Source organism: Condylura cristata, unplaced genomic scaffold, assembly GCF_000260355.1.
Source record: "Condylura cristata isolate star-nosed mole 26May11 unplaced genomic scaffold, ConCri1.0 scaffold00015, whole genome shotgun sequence".
Classification (NCBI taxonomy): domain Eukaryota; kingdom Metazoa; phylum Chordata; class Mammalia; order Eulipotyphla; family Talpidae; genus Condylura; species Condylura cristata.
In genome coordinates this window covers 15,425,023-15,446,932 of record NW_004567116.1, presented here as the reverse complement: position 1 = coordinate 15,446,932, position 21,910 = coordinate 15,425,023, and the positions used below count along the sequence as shown (strand labels likewise).

The 21,910-nt window shown below is 45.0% G+C and overlaps 1 protein-coding gene across 1 annotated transcript in view; it reads left to right on the top strand.

Annotated features, from left to right (window-relative positions):
- LDLRAD3 (low density lipoprotein receptor class A domain containing 3) overlaps nucleotides 1-21,910 on the top strand; it is a 142,934-nt gene that overhangs the window by 34,731 nt on the left and 86,293 nt on the right. Inside the window, exons 3-4 of the mRNA XM_004683572.2 lie at nucleotides 4,380-4,505; nucleotides 18,174-18,308. Coding sequence (XP_004683629.1) covers nucleotides 4,380-4,505; nucleotides 18,174-18,308 — 261 coding nt within the window. The remainder of the gene's footprint in view (nucleotides 1-4,379; nucleotides 4,506-18,173; nucleotides 18,309-21,910) is intronic.

Sequence of the window (21,910 nt, the reverse complement as noted above, 5' to 3'; positions counted from 1 at the left end):
GGGTGAGACAGGAGAGGTCTGCTGCGCCGTGTGGGTCAGCTCCCTGGCCAGGGATTGAACTCATGCTGCAGTGGCTGGTGAGAGCTCAATAGTGCTGTCTTTAACCCCTGCGCTAGCAGCGAGGTCCAAATTATCCTTGGTTCTCCTCTGTGAAAGGCGAGAATCAGTTACCGAATAAACTACCTCTAAAGAGCAGGTTCTGAGGACATCACCGTGACCTGGTGTCCCCAGACTCCTGCTTCCCCTTTGGTTCCGACATGGCCCCCAACTACTGGCCCAGGACTGTGCTCTTCCTGTGTTTTGGATGCTAAAGCAGTTTCCCTCGAGGGTGATGGTGATTTAGGGGTTACTGCAGGTTTGTTTGCTTATGACCTTGCCGATAAAATAAAAAGTTGGCAGCTGTGTTAAATTATTCCTTCACTCCCCAGTCATTTTAAAATCTTTTTGGTTTACGGATCTGTGGATCCCAAAACTGTGACACCCAGACTCTAAGGAGGGGGTGGTCTTATATCAGGAAATAAACCCTGCCCCCAGGGGAGCCCTGCTGCCTGTCTTACCAATGGTGAGGTTGTTGCCTTGAAAGTTCATGGAGCGAGTCCTTGAAAAGCACGCCTTCAGCAGAATACAGCCACTTTGCCCACCGTGGCGGGGCGATTGGAAATCATTCTCCACTGGGGAATGCTGAAGTTTCCACTAAAACGTCCCCTATGTGGAAATGGGGGTTGAAGGAGGGACAATCCAGACTTTGTCTGACCCCCTCAGAACCAGTTGCGCAGATGGGAGCAGCTGATAGCCGCAGTCCGCGCCGGCTCCTCTCTGAGCCTGTGCCAGGCACTCGGTTGGCCGTCTGTGATCCGCCCGGCGGTTGTGCGAGCAGGCTTCTCCTGGCACCGATGTAAATCATGATGGGACGTGCTCCCCCCGACAGAGACAGCGACTGAGCAACGCTGACCGGGCAGGACGTCTCATTTGCAACTCCTGAAGAAGGTGCAAGGATGGAGCAGAGCTAGTTAATTGCATGGCAGCTATTTTGTTTGTAATTATTTTATGTTCTCACTCTTTCTTTGTCTCATAAAGGTTCATCCTTTGGAGCTGGACTTGGAAATAGCGATAAGGAGACAGATAAGCCAAGAGCTAGGATTGAGCCTGTGCTGTTGACTTCGTTTCTAGACCTCAGCTTTCTTATCTGTAAAATATTTGTGTGTGTGTGTGTGGTGAGATGGCACAGTGGTAAGATAGCCCTAGTTGCGTTAGTTTCTGCTTTCTGCTTCCTGTATTTCCTTTGTGTACATGAGCCAATATATGCATTTATTTTTTTTGCATCCTTTTGTTATATGGAAGGTAGAAGTATTATGCATACATTTGCACTTTACTTTTTTCATGTGAGAATATATCCTGGAAACCACTTCATGTCAGCTCATGAATTTGTGAAGATCTTTTATAATGAGCTTTTTAAACTTTGGTAATTAGGGAAAAAAATAGTATCCCAGGGATCATTTTAAAAATTATACACATACATACATACATACATATATATATGTATGTATGTATGTATGTAAAAAATAAGGATACTTAAAAAATAAATAAAATTCTAAAACTTTACTTATATATAAGTAAAAAAAATTAAGAATACTTAAAAAATAAATAAAATTCTAAAACTTAGTGCTGGTGGTGGTAATGATGATGACGATGATAAATAGCCTCAGCATTACCATTAATTGAACAACTACTATATGCCATATTCTGGAGATGATTTCATTGAGTCCTTCTTAGAGCCCTGTCGGGGAGGTGATCCCTCCAATTGACTGATGAGAAATCTGGCTTAGTAATAGGTACAAACTTTTCCCTGGTGATAAAAATTAGAGTCATGATTTAAATCCCGGAGACTCTCCCGAATTTGGCCCTTGTAGCAAACACACCATGACTGTTAAGAAGTTCCAAGTGGAAACAGCCACGTGGCTTTTTTAAACCTAGGCACGTTCCCCGGCCTTAAAACCCTGTTGGTTATGGATCAGCTGCTGCCAAAGTTAGCATGTCACTGATGGCAGGAACATGGAGGTAATTTACTGCCTGTTTGTTCCAAAGAGATTGCCCTTCCTTCTTGAGGACCAGTGGGTCCTGCCTTTAAGACAGGAGATGAGAGGGGAGCCAGGTAGAATTTGCTACCTGGGATGCAGCAATTGATCTGATCTTACACCTCATAATCGCCAGCCAGAGCAGCTAGCACCATTAACGGGAAAGCACATCACCCCACAGGGCTGTTTGGTTAGCAGGACATTCAATCAAGCCCAAGTTATAGCAGTTTCTGTTAAAACTGTTTGTACAGCAGAAGTGGAAGAGGAATTGCTTTGAGCAGGGATCTGGCTTCTGTTGGAGAACTGACAGGCTGTGGCAGGGTGACAATGCAGTTGAGTTGGTTGATGGCACCACTCCTACAGTTTTGAGTCCTGGGGACCTCACCCCAACACCAGATTTTCTAGGTGTTGTGACCATGGGCAAGTCACTTCCCCCTCATAGCACATCTGTAAAGTGGGGATAAGAAATATACTCATTTTTGTCAGGGATTCCCACCAATAAATAAATAAATAAATAAATTCAGTGATCTGCTGGGAGAATTCATAGAAACCAACCTAGTCATACTCCTGACCCTGATTTATTACAGTGACAAGATCCAAAGCAAAACAGCCAAGAGAAGGGGTGAATGGAGTGAATTCACAGGGGAAACCAGGTCACATTTTCAAGAGTCCTCTCCTGATAGGGTCTCATGGATGCACTTAATTCCCCAGCAGTAAGTTGTGAACACATGTGAAGTGCTTGCTGCTGAGGACACACATCAGCAACTCTGTCTCCAGGGGCTTTATGGGGGGGCTGGGCACACAGGCACCCTCTGCCTCTCGTGGACCAAAGTTCCAGACTCCTGGAAGAAAAGCAGGTATTCTGCGTAAACTGGACTGTTGGCGTACATGCTTTAGGCACAGTCAGCTACTCTCAGGAGAGAATAGTGGGAACCCTTCCCAAGTCCAAGTTCCCAGATCCCCACCCAGCTAGGGCCTACCTTGCAAGCAACTCTTCCTAAAGACAGCCTGTTATGTTAATGGCTCTGGGTGAATTGCATTAGATAATCCGTGTAAAACACTCGTCATGCGCCCCGTACAGAGGCAACACTGAATGTCAACTGCGATTACTCTGCCAGTCAGGGAGTGGATTTTGAGTAGCACCCAGGAAGCAGGCTCCATCCATCATCCTCATACTCATCTATTCACTCCTGTGTCGGCACATTTTGATTGAGCCCTACTGGTGCAGGGGCGGTGTTTGGCCTCTTCAGGACTTTGGAAGCAGAGGGGTTCGCTGCTGTCTTCCTAGAGGGTGATGTATGTGGACTTCAGGTCCGGGTGGGGGTTGGAGCCGAGCGGTAGTTTATCAGGTTCGGGATCTCTAGAGTACTAACTTCCAAGAAGTGGAAACTTTCACTTATGACTCAAGCTGTGTAGCCGCAAAATGAGTTTATTGGGGGGGAGTCCGCATCACAATAATAGAGGCCTGTAATTAAATTGCTAGCAAAAAGGGGGGAAAGTAATGAATGACCCGGCAAAGTGCAGGAGACTACACAGGCAAAGTGGAAAGGACCCCGCGTGCTGAGCCATAGGAATCCTTCAAATGCAGGGGGCCACTTCACAGGGTGACAGTCGTGCTCAATCCCCCACCTCTGCAGAAAGCAAGGAATCCAGGGACCTCCCTGGTGGCACAGTGGGTTAAGGCACAGCAGCTAGCCGCAGCTGCTTCAGTGCAAGTTCAATTCCTGGCCCCCAAGGTGACCCACATGGCGCAGCAGACCTCTTCCCTTCTTTTCCCCTCAGCAGTGTACTTTGTCGATCTGCCTATTCTGCTCCCCACTCTGTCGTTGGTGAAGCCTCTCACCACCCCTGCATCTCTGGCCTGTACCCCAGTATTGTATGCATAAATAAATAAATTTAAAAATAAAAAAGAAAAGAAAGAAAGCAGGGAGTCCATAGCATCTCAAATTGCTTCAGCTTTGGTGTCTATATTGATATCACTTTTTAGAGGCATCTTATCAGGACCGCCTGTTACTTTAATGTGGGAGAGAGCCTCAGCATAGCTACATCATTATCTGTCCTTGCCTTTCACCCTCTGTTCATAGTCTCTCAGTAATAAGGAAAGTCGGTCGCCATCTCCTCACCTTTTGCCAAGGTCATTACAATGTTAATACAAGGAGCAGTAGAAGTAGCAAGCAACCTTTGGAGACATCAAGGTAAATGTCAAAGGACCCATTTGCACATTCAGCAGGGTGGACATGTATTGGCTGGAAATGCAACCTGAACCTGATGTCTTGGTTTTTGTCTGTTTTTTTCCTCTTGCAGCCAAGGCAAAATCGAAATGCGGCCCGACCTTCTTCCCTTGCGCCAGTGGCATTCACTGCATCATCGGCCGCTTCCGGTGTAATGGTTTTGAGGACTGTCCGGATGGCAGCGATGAAGAAAACTGCAGTAAGTGCTGGGTGGGGGTGCGGGGCTCTGGCACTGCCATCCCTTGATTGTTCCTACCCTTCAATCCCAGCCACACTCACCTGTGTGCTTGTGCACGCTTTGCCATTTTCTGATATTACTCAGTTGTATTCTCTACCACTTCTTTCTTGACTACAAGAGCAGATGCACTGGGCTTTGCCACTTGCCCCCGGCCTGGGGCACTTCCGATGGTCCCTGTTATCAGATCAGGAAGTGGAGCTGTCAAGGGACAAAGTAACTCATCTTGTGGCACATAGTTCATAGCTAGCAGCAGCTATTTCTAGACTCATTCAGACACCTCTCTGATGGACTTTCCTCTTGGCATCCTATGTGTTTGTACTTGTTTGCTTTCCTTTTTACTTTGCATTCTTTTAGAAAAAGTACTTACATGTTATTACATATAGACTATGAAAGTTTCTTTCGCAGGGCAAAGTCCAAACAATATAGAGAAAATACATCCTCCTGGACTGTGATCACCCTGTTCCTTTTTACCTACTGTGTAATATTCTACAATACCAGTATGCACACCACACATGCACACGTTTGTTCACTACACCACTTAGCAATCTTGGTGTTAAGCTTCACTGTCCCTTGGCCTGGACATACATGTCTTCTCCTTGCCAGCACTGCTGTGTGCAAAGTCACTTCATGCACATACACAGAGCAGCTTCAGTGACCTTCAGGTGTCTCTTCCCTGCCTTTCATATATTTCATCTCTCAAGTTGTGTTGTACTTGTATATGATCCTTGGATACTGTTTCTTCTTCCCTTTCCCCTTAAATGTTTAGACTGCTAGTACCTTTGTAACTATAATTGACTCGGGGAAAGCTACCCATGTATTCTCTGCACTTACCTATTTTAATTTTGTGCTCGTTCTCTTTCATCTCCCCACCTCTCTTGCTCCCCTCTAATATATACATACGCTTTCATTATTGCGAGCTATTTTCATGCAGATTTTCCCCCAAAAAAGTCAGTTTCAATTTCTTAAGCAATTGTTTTGATAGATTGATTTCTTTAGCCTGTTGTTCTGTTTTAAATTCCTCAGCGGGGAGAGTGACTCTGCCCATATTGTTCCTGTCTTTACAGGGAACCGTCATTGCTGTACTCTCCTAGTGGGGCCATAGAGAGTTTATAATTCTCCCACATACCTTCTCCTGTTTCCTCCCATCTTTCTCTGGGTCTCAAATGCCAGCAAAATGGAATCACCACTAGATAATTTAGTGGGTAGTGGGGTGGCTGAAATCCTGCCTGTGGGCAGGACACATGTCTCTAATAGCACATGGGCCTGACCAGGAGAAATTTGGGCTCAGATTTGTGTCCACTCTTACGAAGCATGAGTAGGACATGCTACTGAATCTCTTTGTCATTAAAATGGGGTGCTGAGATCCTGCTTCCCAAAGAGTTTGTGAAACTCAGATGACAGGATATCTGAACATTGCTTGTTAAAGTAGCTGGCATGGAGTCATTTTAAAAATGTAAGTGGCTTAACACCTAACTGTGAATGACTAAGGGGAAGACGGTCTATTCTGGTTTCTCTTCAAATTGTATATGGTGAAAGAAGACTATGTTTACTAAGATTTCATTTTTTGGAGTTGGGTGTTCAAGAATATATGCCTTTATATTTCGTTTAGTCCTTGAGGATACGTATCAGCTTGATCTCAGCTTCCTGCTGTGCAAGGGGATCTTGTCACCTCATGGGGGTAATGTGTGTGTATGTACACTGAGCGCTGATAACAACTTTAGATCTTTGTTATTGTCCCACAGGTCCCTGAGACTGTTTCATTTTTAATCTGTCTTTTTTCTTTTCCTTGTTCAGATTAGATCATTTATGGTAATGCATTCATACTAGAGGGGAATCAAAAGGCACTAAAAAAGCAAGTGTGATGCATTGCATTATAAGTGTAATGTATGCACATTCTAACTATATTCTGACTTCTGTGGTTTCTGAAGACAATTTGTCATCCTACAGAATCTTGCCATAACCAAGCACCCTGTATGATTTAAATGTTTGGATATTTGTCTTTAATTGTCTCAATGAGAAAATTTTACTCATTCCAACTTAGGTCAACAGGCATTAGCCAGTATTTAATTCCTCTAGTTTACCTACCATTTTAAATAGTGCTTCTTACTCATTATTTTGAAGACTAGTAAATAAAAGGAAGAAATTGAACATTTATCCCTGCTCTTTCCTGTATCAATTGTATTTAAAAGTAATTAAATAGCTGACTTAGGGAAGTTCTTTTTTATTGACAAATACTAGCTAATAGAAGAATGAGAGAATTAGAGTATGTCTGTTTTGTAACCCCTAATGAAGAAATGGATCATCAATGGCTGCTAAAACCATTAGATGAAAAATTGATGGGGAGCTTTATAATGGATGGATCAGACTGAAAACTCCTGAAACCAGCAGTCGATCTTTTCACAGACAGATTTGAATCAATATCACACCACCTCAAGTGGAATGTAGAAACCTTATCACTTCGTAGGTCTCTTTGTGCTAACAGTTGTTTTGGATGGAACCTCTGCATACAGTAAAACTCCAAAAGATGATGCTTCAATCTTTGCTTTGAATTTTCCAAATAGGTCTTAAAGAACTCCAGAGGAGAATAATGTGTATACGCTGCTATATATTTTGGTTGTTTCAAGTCTTCTGGTATCATTTCCCTTTTTTCTGAAAAACTTCCTTCAACAATTCTTTTAATGCAAGTCTGGTAGTAACACATTCCCTTATTTTTCCTTCTTCTGAGAATATCTTTATTTCACCTTCATTGCTGAAGGATATTTTTACCGCATATAGAATTCTGGGTTGACGGTTCTTTTCTTTAAGTACTTTAAAAATGTTGTGCTACTTCTTTATGGCGTCTGGTTTCCAATGACAAATTTGCCGTCATTCATATATTTTTTCCCAAGGAGAATGCAACATTTTTCTCTGGCTCCCTTGAAGAATTTGTTATTTATTTATTTGTTTGTTTGTTTGTTTAATTAATTAATTATTTGTTTATTTATTTTTGTCTTTAGTTTTCAGCAGATAAATGAGAATGTGTCTGGGTGTGCCTATTTCTTTGAATTTATCCTGTGTAGAGTTCTGCGTGGATCTATAGAGTTTTGTAGTCTGACATACTTAGGGCATTTTCAGGTACTTATTTCTTCAAATATGTGTTAAGTATTTCACTCTTTTCCTTTCTTAAAGGATTTTAGTAACAACTTTAGATCTTTTGTTGTCCCACAGGTCCTTGAAACTCTTTGATTTTTTTTTTTCCTCTTCACTGTTCAGCTTAGATCAGTACTAGTAATGTTTTTTAAGGCAGTTTTATTATTATTATTATTCATTTATTCATACAGAACTGGGGTACAGGCCAGAGATGTGGAGGGTGAGCGGATTCACCAGAGACAGAGTGGGGGGCAGAACAGGCAGACTATTGAAGTACACTGCTGAGGGAAGAAGCAGGCAGGTCAGGAGAGGCCTGCCCCGCCATGTAGATCCCGGGGCAGGCAGGGATCGAACTCATGCAGAAGTGGCTTTAGCTTCTTAGTGCTGTGCTTTAACCCACTGTGCCACCAGGGAGGGCCACTAGTAATGTTTTTTAAAGTTTACTTTTCTCTGTCACTCCACTCTGCTCTTGAGCCCTTAGACTGTGACTGTTTTTTTATTGCAAGTACTGTATTATTTTTCAGTTCTAAAATTTTCTTTTGGTTCTCTCTCTCTCTCTCTTTTTTTTTGGCTGACATTTTCTATTTTTCTAGTTGCTTCAAGAGTGTGATTTCTTGTAGAGTATTTGTGTAGCCACAATTTTAAAGTCCTCACATGAAAACCAACATGTCTTATCTTCACATTGGTGTCTATTGATTATCTTTTCCCACTTGAGTTGAAATTTTCCCGTTTTTTTTTTTTTGTTTTGTTTTGTTTTTTTTAAGGCAAGAGTTTTGGATCATATTCTAGGAAGTTTGATTATTAGGTATGACACTTTGGGTTTTGTTTATTTTTTAAATGTTTTTTGTATCGAAGAACCGGGGTGTAGGCCAGAGGCATTGGTGGTGGAAGTGGGGTGAAAGAATTCACCATAGACAGTGGGAGCAGAACAGGCAGATAATACTGAAATAAACTGCTGAGGGGGGGCAGCAGGCGAAACAGAGAGGTTTGTTGCATCATATGTGGATTAGCTCCCTGGCTGTGCTGCAACTCGGGACATAGCTGAGACTTAACCTCTCGGCACCAGAAAAGCCCTGGGTTGTGTTTAAATCCTGTGGAGAATGCTTAGACTTTTTTTAGGCAAATGACCTTGTTGGATCAGTCCATAAATTTCTCCCACTCCTCTGTGGGCTGTGGTTGCAGTAGTTTCCAAATTATTTCTTCTGTACTGTGGAGTCTGTCTTCCATGTGCACCTCCTGGCGGTCAGTCTGGGACCCGGACAGAGGTCTCTCCGTGAACACAGCATCTTTGATGAGCTGATAAGGACCAGGTCCCTGATGGGCAGCTTGGGAATCATCCTAGGAGTTCATAAACAGTTCCATGGATTTGCTGTCCTGAGCTCCTCCCTTTCTATCCTCTCTCTGATACTTTCTAGATTTCTAGGACTCTGGGAAGGAACATGAAAAAGGCAAACTTACCACCATTTCAGCCATAGTTTGAATGTTGATCTCCCCCAGTTGGCCTGCCCCCAGTTAGTTTTCAGTATCTAAAAATAGCTACAGCGTGTATTCCATCCAGGGTTTTTTTAGTTGCATTCAGTGGGAGAGCCAGAGTGGGCGTGATGACTGCATCCGGCCCAGAATTGGAACCTCCCACACGCCAGTTTTAGCATCACAAGAGGCAACCAGATGTTATTTACCTTCTGACATGACCCAACAGGATTGCACCCTCCTATAAGCATCCATTCTCTGAATCTGATTACGCTTCTAAATTTGTCTTAGTCCATTTGGATTGCTAAAACACAGTGTTATAGACTAGGTGACTTACACCACAGAAACTTCTCTGTTGAGTTATGGACATCAAGATCCAGGTACCAGTATGGTCAGGTTCTTTGTGTGGGGCCTCTTTCTGGTTATACCCTTGCATGACCCGCCTTGGTGCTTATGCACACACAGATGCCCCTCGCCCCCTCCCCCTCCACTTGTCTGATCTGGAGGGCACACCCTCAGGACCTCATGACACCTCAGTCACTCCCCCAGGTTTAGGGTTTCAACATAGGGGTTTTGGAGGCCATGACACACACTTTGTAACACTCTGTTAGTTTATAGGAAATTCGGAGACCCAGGGGTGTTTTCATGACCTCATGGTTAGAAAAACCGCCAGCTCCAGATTGCAGGAAATTCTTCAGAACCAGTTGCATCCCTTTATAAATTCTTAGGAAGGGAAGCGTAGAGAAAGGAACCCTACCAGTTGAAAGAGACTAACAAGACAAATTAAATGCAACACTTATTGTCATCCTAACTCAAACCAACTATTTAAAAACATTTTGGGATAATTAGGAAAATTTGAATTGTGTTTATATATTTGATGCTGTGAAGGCACTATTGTTAACTTTTTAAGCATGATAATGGAATTCTGTTCATGATTATTTTTGGAAATCGTTTAGGAATATAGATGGCATCTCTGCAGATGAAGTCTGCTGAGGCTGGGGTGTGCCTGAGCCTGCTCTACCGGGGCGTAGGGAGGGGCTGAACCACACTTGTCACGTCTGCTGCTTATTAAAGCCGAGTAATTGGAACGTGGGGCTTCACTATACCATTTTTTTTAATATTACATTTGAAATTTTCTGTAATAAAGTGGTAAAAAAGAAATAAATGAAAGAGCAGTATAGGTTTACTGTGGATGTCTTGACTTCAGCAACTGACTGGATAGTTGCCTGCTGGAAGAAGTCTGCAGATCTGAGTTCTGACTTTCACTCCCTTTGGCACGCAGGAGGGAAGACGAGCTCCAGCCAGTAGTTGTGTTTAGAGGATCACTGATTTTGCCCTTTTGCCTTTTCTCCTACTATGGCTGTGTTGGGCCTCTTCCCTCTCCCCCAAGCTCAGACATCCTGGGCTGGAGGTGAAGGCCTGCATCTCTGAGAGGCTAAGCTTTAGCTCTCGCCTGGCCTCCGTCAGTGAGGAGGGGAACTCCAGCCAACGACGGAGATGGGCAGGTGGGCTCAGTGACCACAATGGAAAATTAATTCAAGCTGAGGATCTCCGGTTACTTCTTTTGGCATAGTTGTGCCCAGAAAAGGCACTGTCTAAGTCCAGGGCCTGAACACGACACCACCAGACTCATACGTCACGTCCCTTCCCTCCCCATAATCATCATTTTAAATAGCCTTGTCGAACATCTGCCATGGGCCACATGCTATTTTCAGTTACTTTTCTGCGCTATCTCATTTAATCTTTACAAGATGTTATAACAAGCACAGTTACCCATTGTACAGATGAGGAAATGCAGACTGAGAGAAATTAAATGAGTTTCCGATGTCATATGGCTAGCAAGTGGTAGGGCTGAAGTTTGAACCCAACTGGGCTTGCCAGCCTCACTCTTAACCAGGACAGTAAAGTGTGTGTTGGGAATAGTAGGCTGGGCCAGATCAGGAAAACCTCAGAATTTGGGGCTGTGTTTCAGAGCGGTTGATACTCAACAAAGGGCAGGGTGATGGAGGGAAAGGATGAATGTGGATGGTGCCTCAGGTGCTGGATATTGGGGTCCCTCTAATAAAAGGGAACTGCAGATAGAGGGAGAAGGGGCACAAGACGTCCTTTTCAAAAATGCAGGGTTTGGGTGAGGGTCTTCAGGCAGATGCATCCACCGGACGGCAGGAGGAAGGCGTTTGTAGCTGGAAAGGAGGTCAGGGGAGCTGTCCATCCACAGGAAGCTGGTGGTGAAGCTGTGAAACTGAATAAGGGGAGGCTCGGGTGTTGGACCGGAGGTAGCAGTGCCCAGGAAGCCTTCACAGAACGAGAAACAAAGCACCATAACCAATCAGGGCCTGCCACTGGCACCTGATACTAGAGGGATTTTGAAAATATAAGTCATCCTAAGTCCTTAGGGATGGAAAAAGCAAACTCCCCAAGAGAGGGATCGCTACCTCCCAAATGCTTGCCCAGCATTCGGCCCCTTTTCTCCTGCAGCTGTGGAAAAGGTTCTGGTTCCAGGGCCCAGTGCAGTGGGCTCCGCTCTGTCTCCAATGGCGGTGAGATCCTTCTGGGAGAAACCCTGCGGGGGCACCAAAAGGCAGGCAAGAACTCACGCAGAGGATCCGCCTCTTCCTCCCTTGAGAGTGGGGGGGCCAGGAGCCTTTGCCAGACCACAAAGGGTGCAGCTCTGGTTGGGGGGGGGGTCGGGGCAGGGTAGTGTGTACAGAGAAACTTACGGCTAGGGTCCCTCCATCCTGGAACAGGGGGAGTCTCTGAGCACCCCCATCTCCCCACTGCCTGAATTCCAGGCACTTTGGGGCTCAGTTCCCAAGATCCCCAAGGAGGCCATGAGGTTGGGATGCTCGTAAGGAAGGAAGCAGTAACCACCACGAGATGAAGAGCAGTAGGAAGTGTGGGGGCTGGCAGCAGGAGTCTCTCATTGATGTGCTTTGTCAAGAATCCTTTGAGGTGGAAGAGGGGCCGACTTCACAGACTTTAAATGGATTAAAGGCAACATTTCCTGCGTCCTGCTGGAGACAGATTGCTTCATTTCCTGTCTTGAGACCGGTCAGTGGCTTTGGGGCGACCACAATGGACCCTTGCTCCTTTCTCAGATGTGGTTGTAGTAAATGCCGCCAGTTTAATTAGTCACTGAGCTCACCCTTCACTTGGCCCTCCCTCCTCGGCCTGGGAGAGGCAAGTTCTCTTTCCTGAGTACTGTGGGCTCAGAGCCTTATGTCCCTGGGTTTCTTGTAATAATAGCCTTGGAGCTTCTGAGCCTGCAGTTGAGTTTTTGAAGTTGACCCTGCAGACAATTTTCTTCATTCTTGTTGAAATAAATATTGTAAAATACAATGTTCCTCTCCCTAGAAACGAGTGAAATAGCACATTTTTCAGGGACTGGTGAGCCTTAGCAAGGACAAAGGAAACATGCAATTGGAACCCATTAAATATTGTTGAAAAGATAGTCGGAGCATCCTGACATAGACAGTGTTTCTCGGTCCACTTATGAGCGCTATCCATTGGGCAGACACTGGGCCAGCGCTGCTGGGTCCCAGAAATCCATAAAAGTTGGCCCCTGCCCTCCTGGGACCTAAGGGGTTTGGTCCCTTAGTCCATGTCCACTTAGCCTGAGCCTGGTATATGGCCAAAGAGGCCCAGGAAGAAACAGGGCGAATCTTAAACTGTCTGAGGCCTCAGGGGACTGGATGGGTGACATGCCCCTCCGGTTAAGTGTGTCTGCCCCATAGCTGAACGTCTAGGCCTGTGAGAATTGTGGTAATGGGGATCTCTGAACTGCATCTTGGCTTAATCCGTGTTTACCTTTCTAGATGGCGTGCAGGGCCATCCTTAGGAACGTTAATTTTTAGACTAGGCTATAATACAGGGTTGCCTTTGGCTCCTTTTCAGATTTTCTGGTCTCTTTTGAAGCTATCCTATGCTGTTCTGCTTTTGGAATTCCTACGGTTACTTTTTATAGTGTTTACCCCACCCCCACCCCCACATACACATACACGAAAAAGTCAGCTTTTACTTCTTCCTCGGTGTTTGTCTGGGGGTTGGCAGGCAGCACCCCCCTCTCCCTTCTAATTGACTGTGTCCTTGGAACACACAGCTGGGGGAATTGACACAAGTAAAGAATCAGTGGACCCCCAGGCAGTGAAGGCTTGCGGGCCCCTCTGTGAGGAAGCAGTGGAAGGGCATGAGCGTGTTCCTCTGGCATCCTGCCTGTTGATAAGAAGGCACCTGGAATGTGGTGCTTTGCCACCCTGCGCCCGTGTCTTCTGAGCAGTAGGCACCTGAGTGAAAGATACTAAAAACAGGTGTCTGTAGGTCAGGGAAAATGTGGAGGGAAAGTGTAATGGAAAAGGAAAGTGAGCGATCACTGAAACACTTCTGCCAGGCCAAACTCTTAAAATTTTTTATTGAAGCTTTCAAACATACCGAAAAGGAGAAGTAAAATTAAATGAACACCTGTGTTTCCAGCACTCTATCTTTAAAAAAAAAAAAATCACATAGCCACGTTGCCTGACTGGCTTTAGATTTTTTAAGTAATAAAGTGTTACCAAATATCATTAGTGTAACCTTTGATCCTCTCTGCTTTTCTCTCCAGAGGTATCCTCTGTCCTGAAAAAATTGATATTTTTTCTTCCTACCCAAGTTTTTATTGTGGGGGGGGCAGGGGTGAGGGGAGTGGGTGGTGGTGGTGGGGAGCTCTTTGGGGGAGGTGGAGAATATTCTAGTTTTATTCACACACAGCTGTACAAGTTTAAAGTGTATAGCGTATTGATCTGACTTACATGTACTGCAAAATGATCACCTGAACAAATTACCACCCATCTTCAGATACAGATACTACTACCCTCCCTTCTAAAAAAAGAAAAACAAATGATCAAAAAACGCTTTTCTCTTATTATGAGAATTGTACTATTTGCTCTCTTGACAACTTTCAAATATGCCATATGACAGGGTTAGCAAAAGTATACCTTTTTGTCTCCTACAAGTAGCATTCTTTTGCCTGACTAATTAAGGTAGGTACACCACTCTCCCTGTGCTCCTAGAACCTGGTTTCCTCACTTAATTTTGTATTTGTCAGATTTATCCTCTTCAATGCTGGCTCACTCATTTTTTTCACTCTGGACAGCAGGGAATGGGGAGCAAACTGGTCCCTGGGCCAAAATTGGTCCATTACTTGTTTGTGTCAATAAAGTTTTATTTATGAAATTTGTATGCCTGTTTCACATGATAATGGCAAAGTCAAGTAGTTAGAGTAGAGGCAACGACTAAATGGTGGATTCTTGTGGTAGAATTCTGTTATAATAATGTAGCACATTGCATCTATGGGCCAATAGTATGGCATGTCTAAATTTTTACTTTATAAACTGCACTTCAGGAAACATTTGTGTTTTTTTTAGGCTTCACTCAGAGTGCATAATTGGAGTGAAATTACTGGGCTACAGTAATATCTCTAGAGCTAGTGCTGGATTGATATCCTAGGTATAGCTACCAATTCGCACTTCCACTAGTCTGTGAGACATCTCTCTTCCACATTGTAGCTGACAATAGGGTTTTAAAGATTTATTTATTTGTGCATACAGAACTGGGGTGCAGGCCAGAGGCTCAGGGGCGGTGAAAGGCTTCACCAGAGACAGAGTGGGGAGCAGAACAGGCTGACTGACGAAGTACACTGCCGAGGGGAGTAGCGGGCGGATCAGGAGAGGTCTGCCACGCCATGTGGTCATCTCTGGGGCAGGCAGGAATCGAACTCATGCGGAAGCGGCTTTAGATTCTCAGTGCTGTGCTCTAACCTGCTGCGCCACCAGGGAGGGCCAGACAGTAGGGTTTTAAAACCTTACCTAGGACCCTCCCTGGTGGTCCAATGGATCATTAAAAGCACAGCACTGCAAGGAGCCACAACCACTTCAGTACGAGATCGATCCACAGCCCCAGAGATGACCCACATGGTGCAACAGACCTCTCCTGACCCACCCGCTGCTCCCCTCAGCAGTGTTTCAATAGATCTGCCTGTTCTGCTCCCTACTTTGTCTCTGGTGAATCTTCCCACCACCCCTACACCTCTGGCCTGTACCCCAGTTCTATATGTATAAATAAATAAATCTTTTAAAAAATAAAAATAAACCTTACATAAACAACATTTGGAGAATGTGATGCAGCTGAAGTGGAGGTTCCCTCCTGGAGATGGTAAACATTCTTTCCAGTCACGGCGCTTACTGATCACATCTTTTATCTGGTTTCCTGTTGAGTTGTTCATCTTTTTTCCTACTGAGTTGTGAGAGTTCTTTATCTCTTCTGGCTGCTAGTCCTTTTGCTTCTCTGCATTAACAAAATCAGTGTGACATGGTTTTCAGTCATTCTGGATTCTTCACCAGAGCTGTGTCTTAAGGTCAATCTCATCCAGCTTTGGAGGTCTATATCTGAACATCCACATATTTGCACACGAATGGAGTGTGTGTGTGTGAGTGAGAGAGAGAGAGAGAGAGAGCAAATTTGGGGTGTCAAGGCCAACTATTCAAAAATTATTTTAAAAGTTTTGTGGGGTTGACAAAAGATACAAAAACACTGATTCAAAAAGACACCTGCACCCCATGTTTATTGCTGCTTTATTTACAATTGGAAAGACATGGAAGCAGCCCAAACGCCTAAAAGTAGATGACTGGATTAAAAAGATGTTGTACATACACAGTGGAATATTACTCAGCAACCAAAAAAAAAAGAAACATGTCTTTTGCAGCAACATGGATGGAGCTGGAAAAGATCGTGCTTAGTGAGATAAGCCAGAAAGAAAAAGAAAAATACCAGATGGTTTTGCTCATAGCAGGAGTATAATGGACCAGGCGAGAAAATAATGATAATGAACAGCGATATACCAGAGACATTTTATGGGGGTGGAGTGTGGAATGGGATCAAAAACAGTGGGGGGAGGGAAATGCACTGGACTATGTTGATGGCACATGGGTGACTTGGTGATGGGAAACCCATGGGAATTACAATTGAGATGGAAAAAAAAGTACAAAATGATGTAAAAAATAAAATATAATATTATTTTTAAAAAAAGTTTTGTGGGTTGAAAACCTTTCCTAGTTGCCCTCCATCTCAGCAAGGTTGGCTCAGCACAGCCTTCCCCACCCCCCACTAGGGTGTTTGTGGAAACTCACAGCTGCCCCTTCCTGGAGGAGTTAGTCTACTTCCGAGGCTGTGCGCTAGAGCTGGCTGATTGTCGCTGACCCTTCAGGTGTGTACACGTGGTCTCTAGGGTCCAGGGGGAGCTGGGTGAGATGCTGAAGGGTCTAGAGGTTGCCTTGAACAGAAACCAGGTGCTGTTTGTGGTCTTCGATTACCCTGCTTGGTTCTGGCTGGAGTCAGCTCTGGTTTTGCTTTATCAGCCTGAGCCATTCCCTGACCTGTGGACTTTCAAATAGTGGAAATTTCCATGTTTGACTTTATGCTGGCCCATCATCTTCAGCATTAAGAGCACTGGATCCTTCTACCCTCTGCCTCGTCTGACCTTACAAATCAGACTTTCTGCATTGAACAGTTAAATAAAAGCTACGTGCAGTCTTTGGAGTTCAAGAAGCCTTGGGACCGAGGCAGATATAACTAGAAGAGCACATCTAATTATGAGCCTGAGCCATCATCCGACTCTGCTCTGTTGCTTCCTCATCTCATCTCATTCAATGCTCAAACAGTTCCTGCAGTTGATGGCAGGCCACCTGCTGTGTGGACCAGACTCCAGCCTGTGCCCTATGTTACAGAGGGCTGTACTTAGTTGACAAGGGCACCATCTTGGTTTTGTGTCCCACACTTGTCTTCTTGGAGTTTTAAATAATTTGTGAGTAGTTCACCTTGACACCCCAACTTTTCAGTTTGCCAAAACCCCTGAAATCATGTAGCTTGTACTGTTCATAAATCAAGAAACCAAGGCTCATGAGGTAAAATCATCTGCCCAGAATTACTCAGCTATTAGCTAGCTGTGCTGGGGTTGTGGTAATTTCTACTTGCTGCTTCATTTGTTGAAAGTAGAGCTCAGGGCCCTTCCTGGTGGTGCAGTGGGTTAAAGCACAGCACTAAGAAGCTAAAGCCACTTCAGCATGAGTTCGATCCCCACCCCGGAGGTGACCCACATGGTGCAGCAGACCTCTCCTGACCCGCCCACTGCTCCCTTCAGCAGTGTACTTTGTTGATCTGCCTGTTCTGCTCCCCACTCTGTCTCTGGTGAATCCTCTCACCGCCCCTGCATTTCTGGCCTGAACCCCAGTTCTGTATGCACAAATAAATAAATCTTTAAAAAAGAAAGTAGAGCTCAAGTGAGCCTCACCTGAATTGCACTACCAGGACTAAGGGAAGCCACACTGCTGAGATACAGGCTTTCTATAAAGTTGGATGTCAGTTACTGCCTTTGCCCTTGGGTGGGGAGGAGCCGTATCAGTCAATGCTTTGAGGTTCCTGGAAGTGCCCAGAACAGGGAGTCTCACGAGGGGTCTGCTCAGGGCAATCAGGTGAGTTAATAGGCTTTTTTGATTGCAAATAAAAAATTGAGACCTTGAGCTTACCTTGGGAGAACCTTAAAGATGCATGAAGAATTACAGTGCCGGAAGGACCTGACATGCCCTTGGGCCACTTTTTGCTCTGCTGACTCCCTTATACAGAGATCCATGACACCATCCCCCCAAACTCATAGCCACTTCTTGGGCCTTTGGTTTTATTCATGTGCCTCTTATGCCACCAACCATTCCTCTCTCACACTCCTTCTCCCTACCAGCAGATTTAGATTTGCCCCCAAGCCCCTGGCCAGCCTGTAGGTGATGCATTGTCCTCTGCTATGTTGTCATGGTTACAAGACAACCAACATGGTGGCTCAGGAGCAGGAGCTTCCAGTACAGGGCAGAAGAAGCCTTGTCCTGGCCATCCTCTTAGAACATGAACTTATGGCTGGAGTAGGACGTACTCCCAGCTGGAGAAGGTTCTGGGGGCTCCCAAATGGACTTCCAGCGTCCTTGCTGATCTAATCTGTTTTTGCCTTCACAGCAGCAAATCCCTTGCTTTGCTCCACCGCCCGCTACCACTGCAAGAATGGTCTCTGCATTGACAAGAGCTTCATCTGTGATGGGCAGAATAACTGTCAGGACAACAGCGACGAGGAAAGCTGTGAAAGTTCTCAAGGTAGGTGCCTCTCAAGATCTAAAGCATAGTTGCCATACTGCTCCTCAGGAATGCTGAAGGAAACAACACCCAGACCCACCTACAGCACAGAAGCTCTGGTAACTGTTGCAGCAAACCTGGCAGCCACCGGGCCCATGGGTTTGGCTGTAACACGCCTGTGGTGTGTGGTTTGTACTTCTCATGTGTGAAGTATCACATAGCTGTTTTCTCTTCAAGATCGTAATTTGCCCCGATCGCGTTATCCCGCCGGTCATGCTCTGTGGTGGTGCTAAGTGGTGGCCTTGCTTTGCTCCATCTGCTTGACAGCCATCTATTTCCAGTGAGCTCCTTCTTCGGGGCACGTTCCTCCAAGTGGGGGTCTCCGCCTGGCTCGTGGCTGCCCCTCACCCGACAGCTGTTCAGATTTGTTGTTTACTACACATTGCTGTCAGCCTGGTCCGCACATGTCAGCTTTAATGTTTTAGTCCCAAGCACACACTCCTCTGTTTTCTCCATGGTTGCTAATTTTACAATCATAGAACAGCGCTCCCCAAATGCTTTCCTGTGCATTCTCTGATGATGAGCAAAGTTAACACTTCCTCTTGTGTTTGTTTACTACTTTGTTTGCTCTTGTGTGACTTGCCTGCGCTGATCAGAGCTCTCCCTCTCAGCTCTTTTGTGGAAGCTGAAGGATGCGTTTGGGGAATGGACAGATGCTTTTTCAGTGACACAAAGGAACACCGTGGGGTTGTATCCTCCCCTGTGAAAACTGATGGGGCACATGTCTTCACTCATGGACATTTTTTACAGTAAAAATGTGTTTCTTTGATGATTACAAAAGTACACAAAAATTTAAAACTCTCTATCCATTTTAAGACATCCTAAAAAGTCTATGTTGGTAATGTTATAAACGGCTATCATCTGTCGGTTATCTCCACATTTTTTACTTAGTTTTATATTGTTGTGTTTGTTGGTTGAGTTCATTTGTTTCAAATGGTATTCATTATTCTGCTGTGTGACTCTACCACAGTTTATAGATTTAATAAAACTGTATTAAAGAAACGCAGGGCAGTGATGATGGACTGGTTGACTCCCCTGCTGGGAGTTAAGAGGGATGAGATAAGCTCCATGAAGTTACATTCGTTGTGGGTTGTTTCCAAGGCCCCCACTTTCCTCTTTGGGTTGGTGTTTATGATGTTATTAAAAATGAGTGAATGAGCAAGTGGGTCAGGCATAGACCACAGGGGAGAGTGGCTTAGCAACCAAGAATTACCATCAATCTAAATCTGCATGCCCGAGTCGCATGAATAGGAAAGAAGTGTATCAGCACGGACTTGGCTAGAACTTGTGCAGAGAACAGCTCTGGGAAGTGAGTCTTGGGTCAACTTGCCTCCTGCTGTCCTTAGCAGTCAGATCCCTTCCTTGGGTCCTTGGGTCTTCTCACCAGCGGGTCTCACACTGTGAGGTTCAGGACAGCAGCACCAGCACTACACGGTGTAGACCTCAGGCCACACCCCAGATCAGCAGAAACAACTAGTGGGGTGGACCCATTAACTGTGTGTTATTTAATAGGCCCTCTGGGCAATTCAAACGTCCTTTAAAGTCTGCAAACCTCTATTCTGTACTAATTGGAGGGGGAGAATTCTAATCTTGCCATGAAGCCTAGAGTGTTCAAAGCTTCTGATTGAATAGCAAGATACTTCTAGCCTTTACACAAAGTCACAAAGTTTTAAAAACCAAAACCTATACTAGCATGCCTCCCATGCCATATGGAGAAACAGCAATCACAAAATCAAATGAGTTAGCAGAGATGGGAGGGATTGAGGACAATTTTCTTACATGTTTATGGAGCCTAGACTTTACTCCTGGTGCCCTGGGATGTTTAGCAAAAGGACTTCCAGAATCCTTGGAAGTAACATGCAGTAACCGAAAGTTAAGGAATGTGTCCTGATTATTTGCATAAACTGTCCTGACATTCCCTCACTTTGCCCCATGCCTCTCCCAATAGTTTATTGATTTTTGAAAGGAAGCTGATTTGTGCTTGCTTTTAAGAAGCACTGTATCTCTGCAGGCTGCAGAAATCAGTTTCTGAGCCCAGCTCCTTCCTTCCTCTATGTATTGCCTACTCATATTTTAAACATGAAAAGTGAGAAAAGTCAGTGGTGCACACACACCACCTTAAGCTCCCTGACCTGGAGCAGCCTTCTTTAGAATCTCAGCTATGTGCCTTCCACACCCAAACAACAGCCCCTTGGACAACAAGCTCTGTTTGCATGTGCTCTCGGCAAGCATGTCCCGCCGGGACATGGGAACAGCTGTCAGTTGCCCTCTGGATGACAGGTGTCTGTGCTGGTAGCTCTCTGAGCTCCAAGCATGTCTCTGCTGCCTCTCCAGTCCAGCAGAAACTGCCTAGCAGCACAGGGCTTGCACGGGTGGATTGAGTCTGTGCTAAAGACTAGGCATGATTTCTTTGTGGTATATGTTTGTAATTTGCATCTTATGTGGTATCAAACTGTATGAAGTTATGTATACTTAAATAGTAAGTATATGACTGTAGTTATCTACATAGAGTGGAAGATTCTGTTGTTGCCTTAGTGAAAGTAGGCTCAGATGAAGGATGAAGGACTTGCTATTCCTGAGCCCTTCTGCAGTCCTTTATCCTCCTCATGGGGTGAACACTCCCTGCTCCGAGTGGGAGCCTAGGATTGAGCCAGTCCCATACCCTCTCACTCAGGTACGCAATCTGATTGCTGATTTTGGCACTTGAGCAAAGGCACACCGGTGTGCCAGTGCTGGGGGAAACAGTTGTGCTGGGGCTTTTGGGAGACTCAGGCACTGTCTTGCTAAAGCATTCCAGCAGCATCTGGAATAGACAAAATATCTTCAGCCACGTCAGGTTTGACCTGCTGTCTTTTGTCATTTTCATGGGAGTGAATATTTTTTGAGCCTTACTGTGTCCTGGATACTGTGCAAAGCAACTTCTGTACGTGAGCTCATTTAGTCAAAATGTCCTATCTGCTTCTGCTGGGCTTCCAGCCCTTGAAAAATGCAGCTTTGCTTCCAACTGATAGGGGAAAAGAAAATTGCATTTTATAAAGCTTATTGGGATAGAGTGGAGAAAACCAGTCCAGGACAAGAAAGACTTTTCTTCTGATTGGGTGAAAGTATGAAAAAGGGGTCTTCTCGCTTCCCCCTTTCATCCAGAATTCAGTCCATTCCTTATCCTTGTCCTGTACAGCCAACAGCAAACTCGGTCAGGAATTGGAAACGCGGAGCATGAAAGTCTAGTCATTATTCCTTTCCATGTCTCCGGGACGTGTTAGAGACCAGAGAACACCACAGTGGAATCCAGTTTTAATTAGGGCTTCGTGGATTGGAAATAGAAGTATTTACCAGATTAGTATACAGACAGTGACTTTGGAGCAAGCTCTCGTAGGACTTAGGAATCCCCCCAAGAGGTGTTTCTGGGGTCACAGCTGCTGTGTGCGCATGCTGGGTGGAACTCTACCCTACATTGAACAGATAGCATCTTCCAGGCAGCCTCTAGTGTCCCCCACCTCTCAGGGTTCACCCCTTGATCTAACCCCTTTAAATAGGACCTGGATCTTGTGGCTTTATTTTTT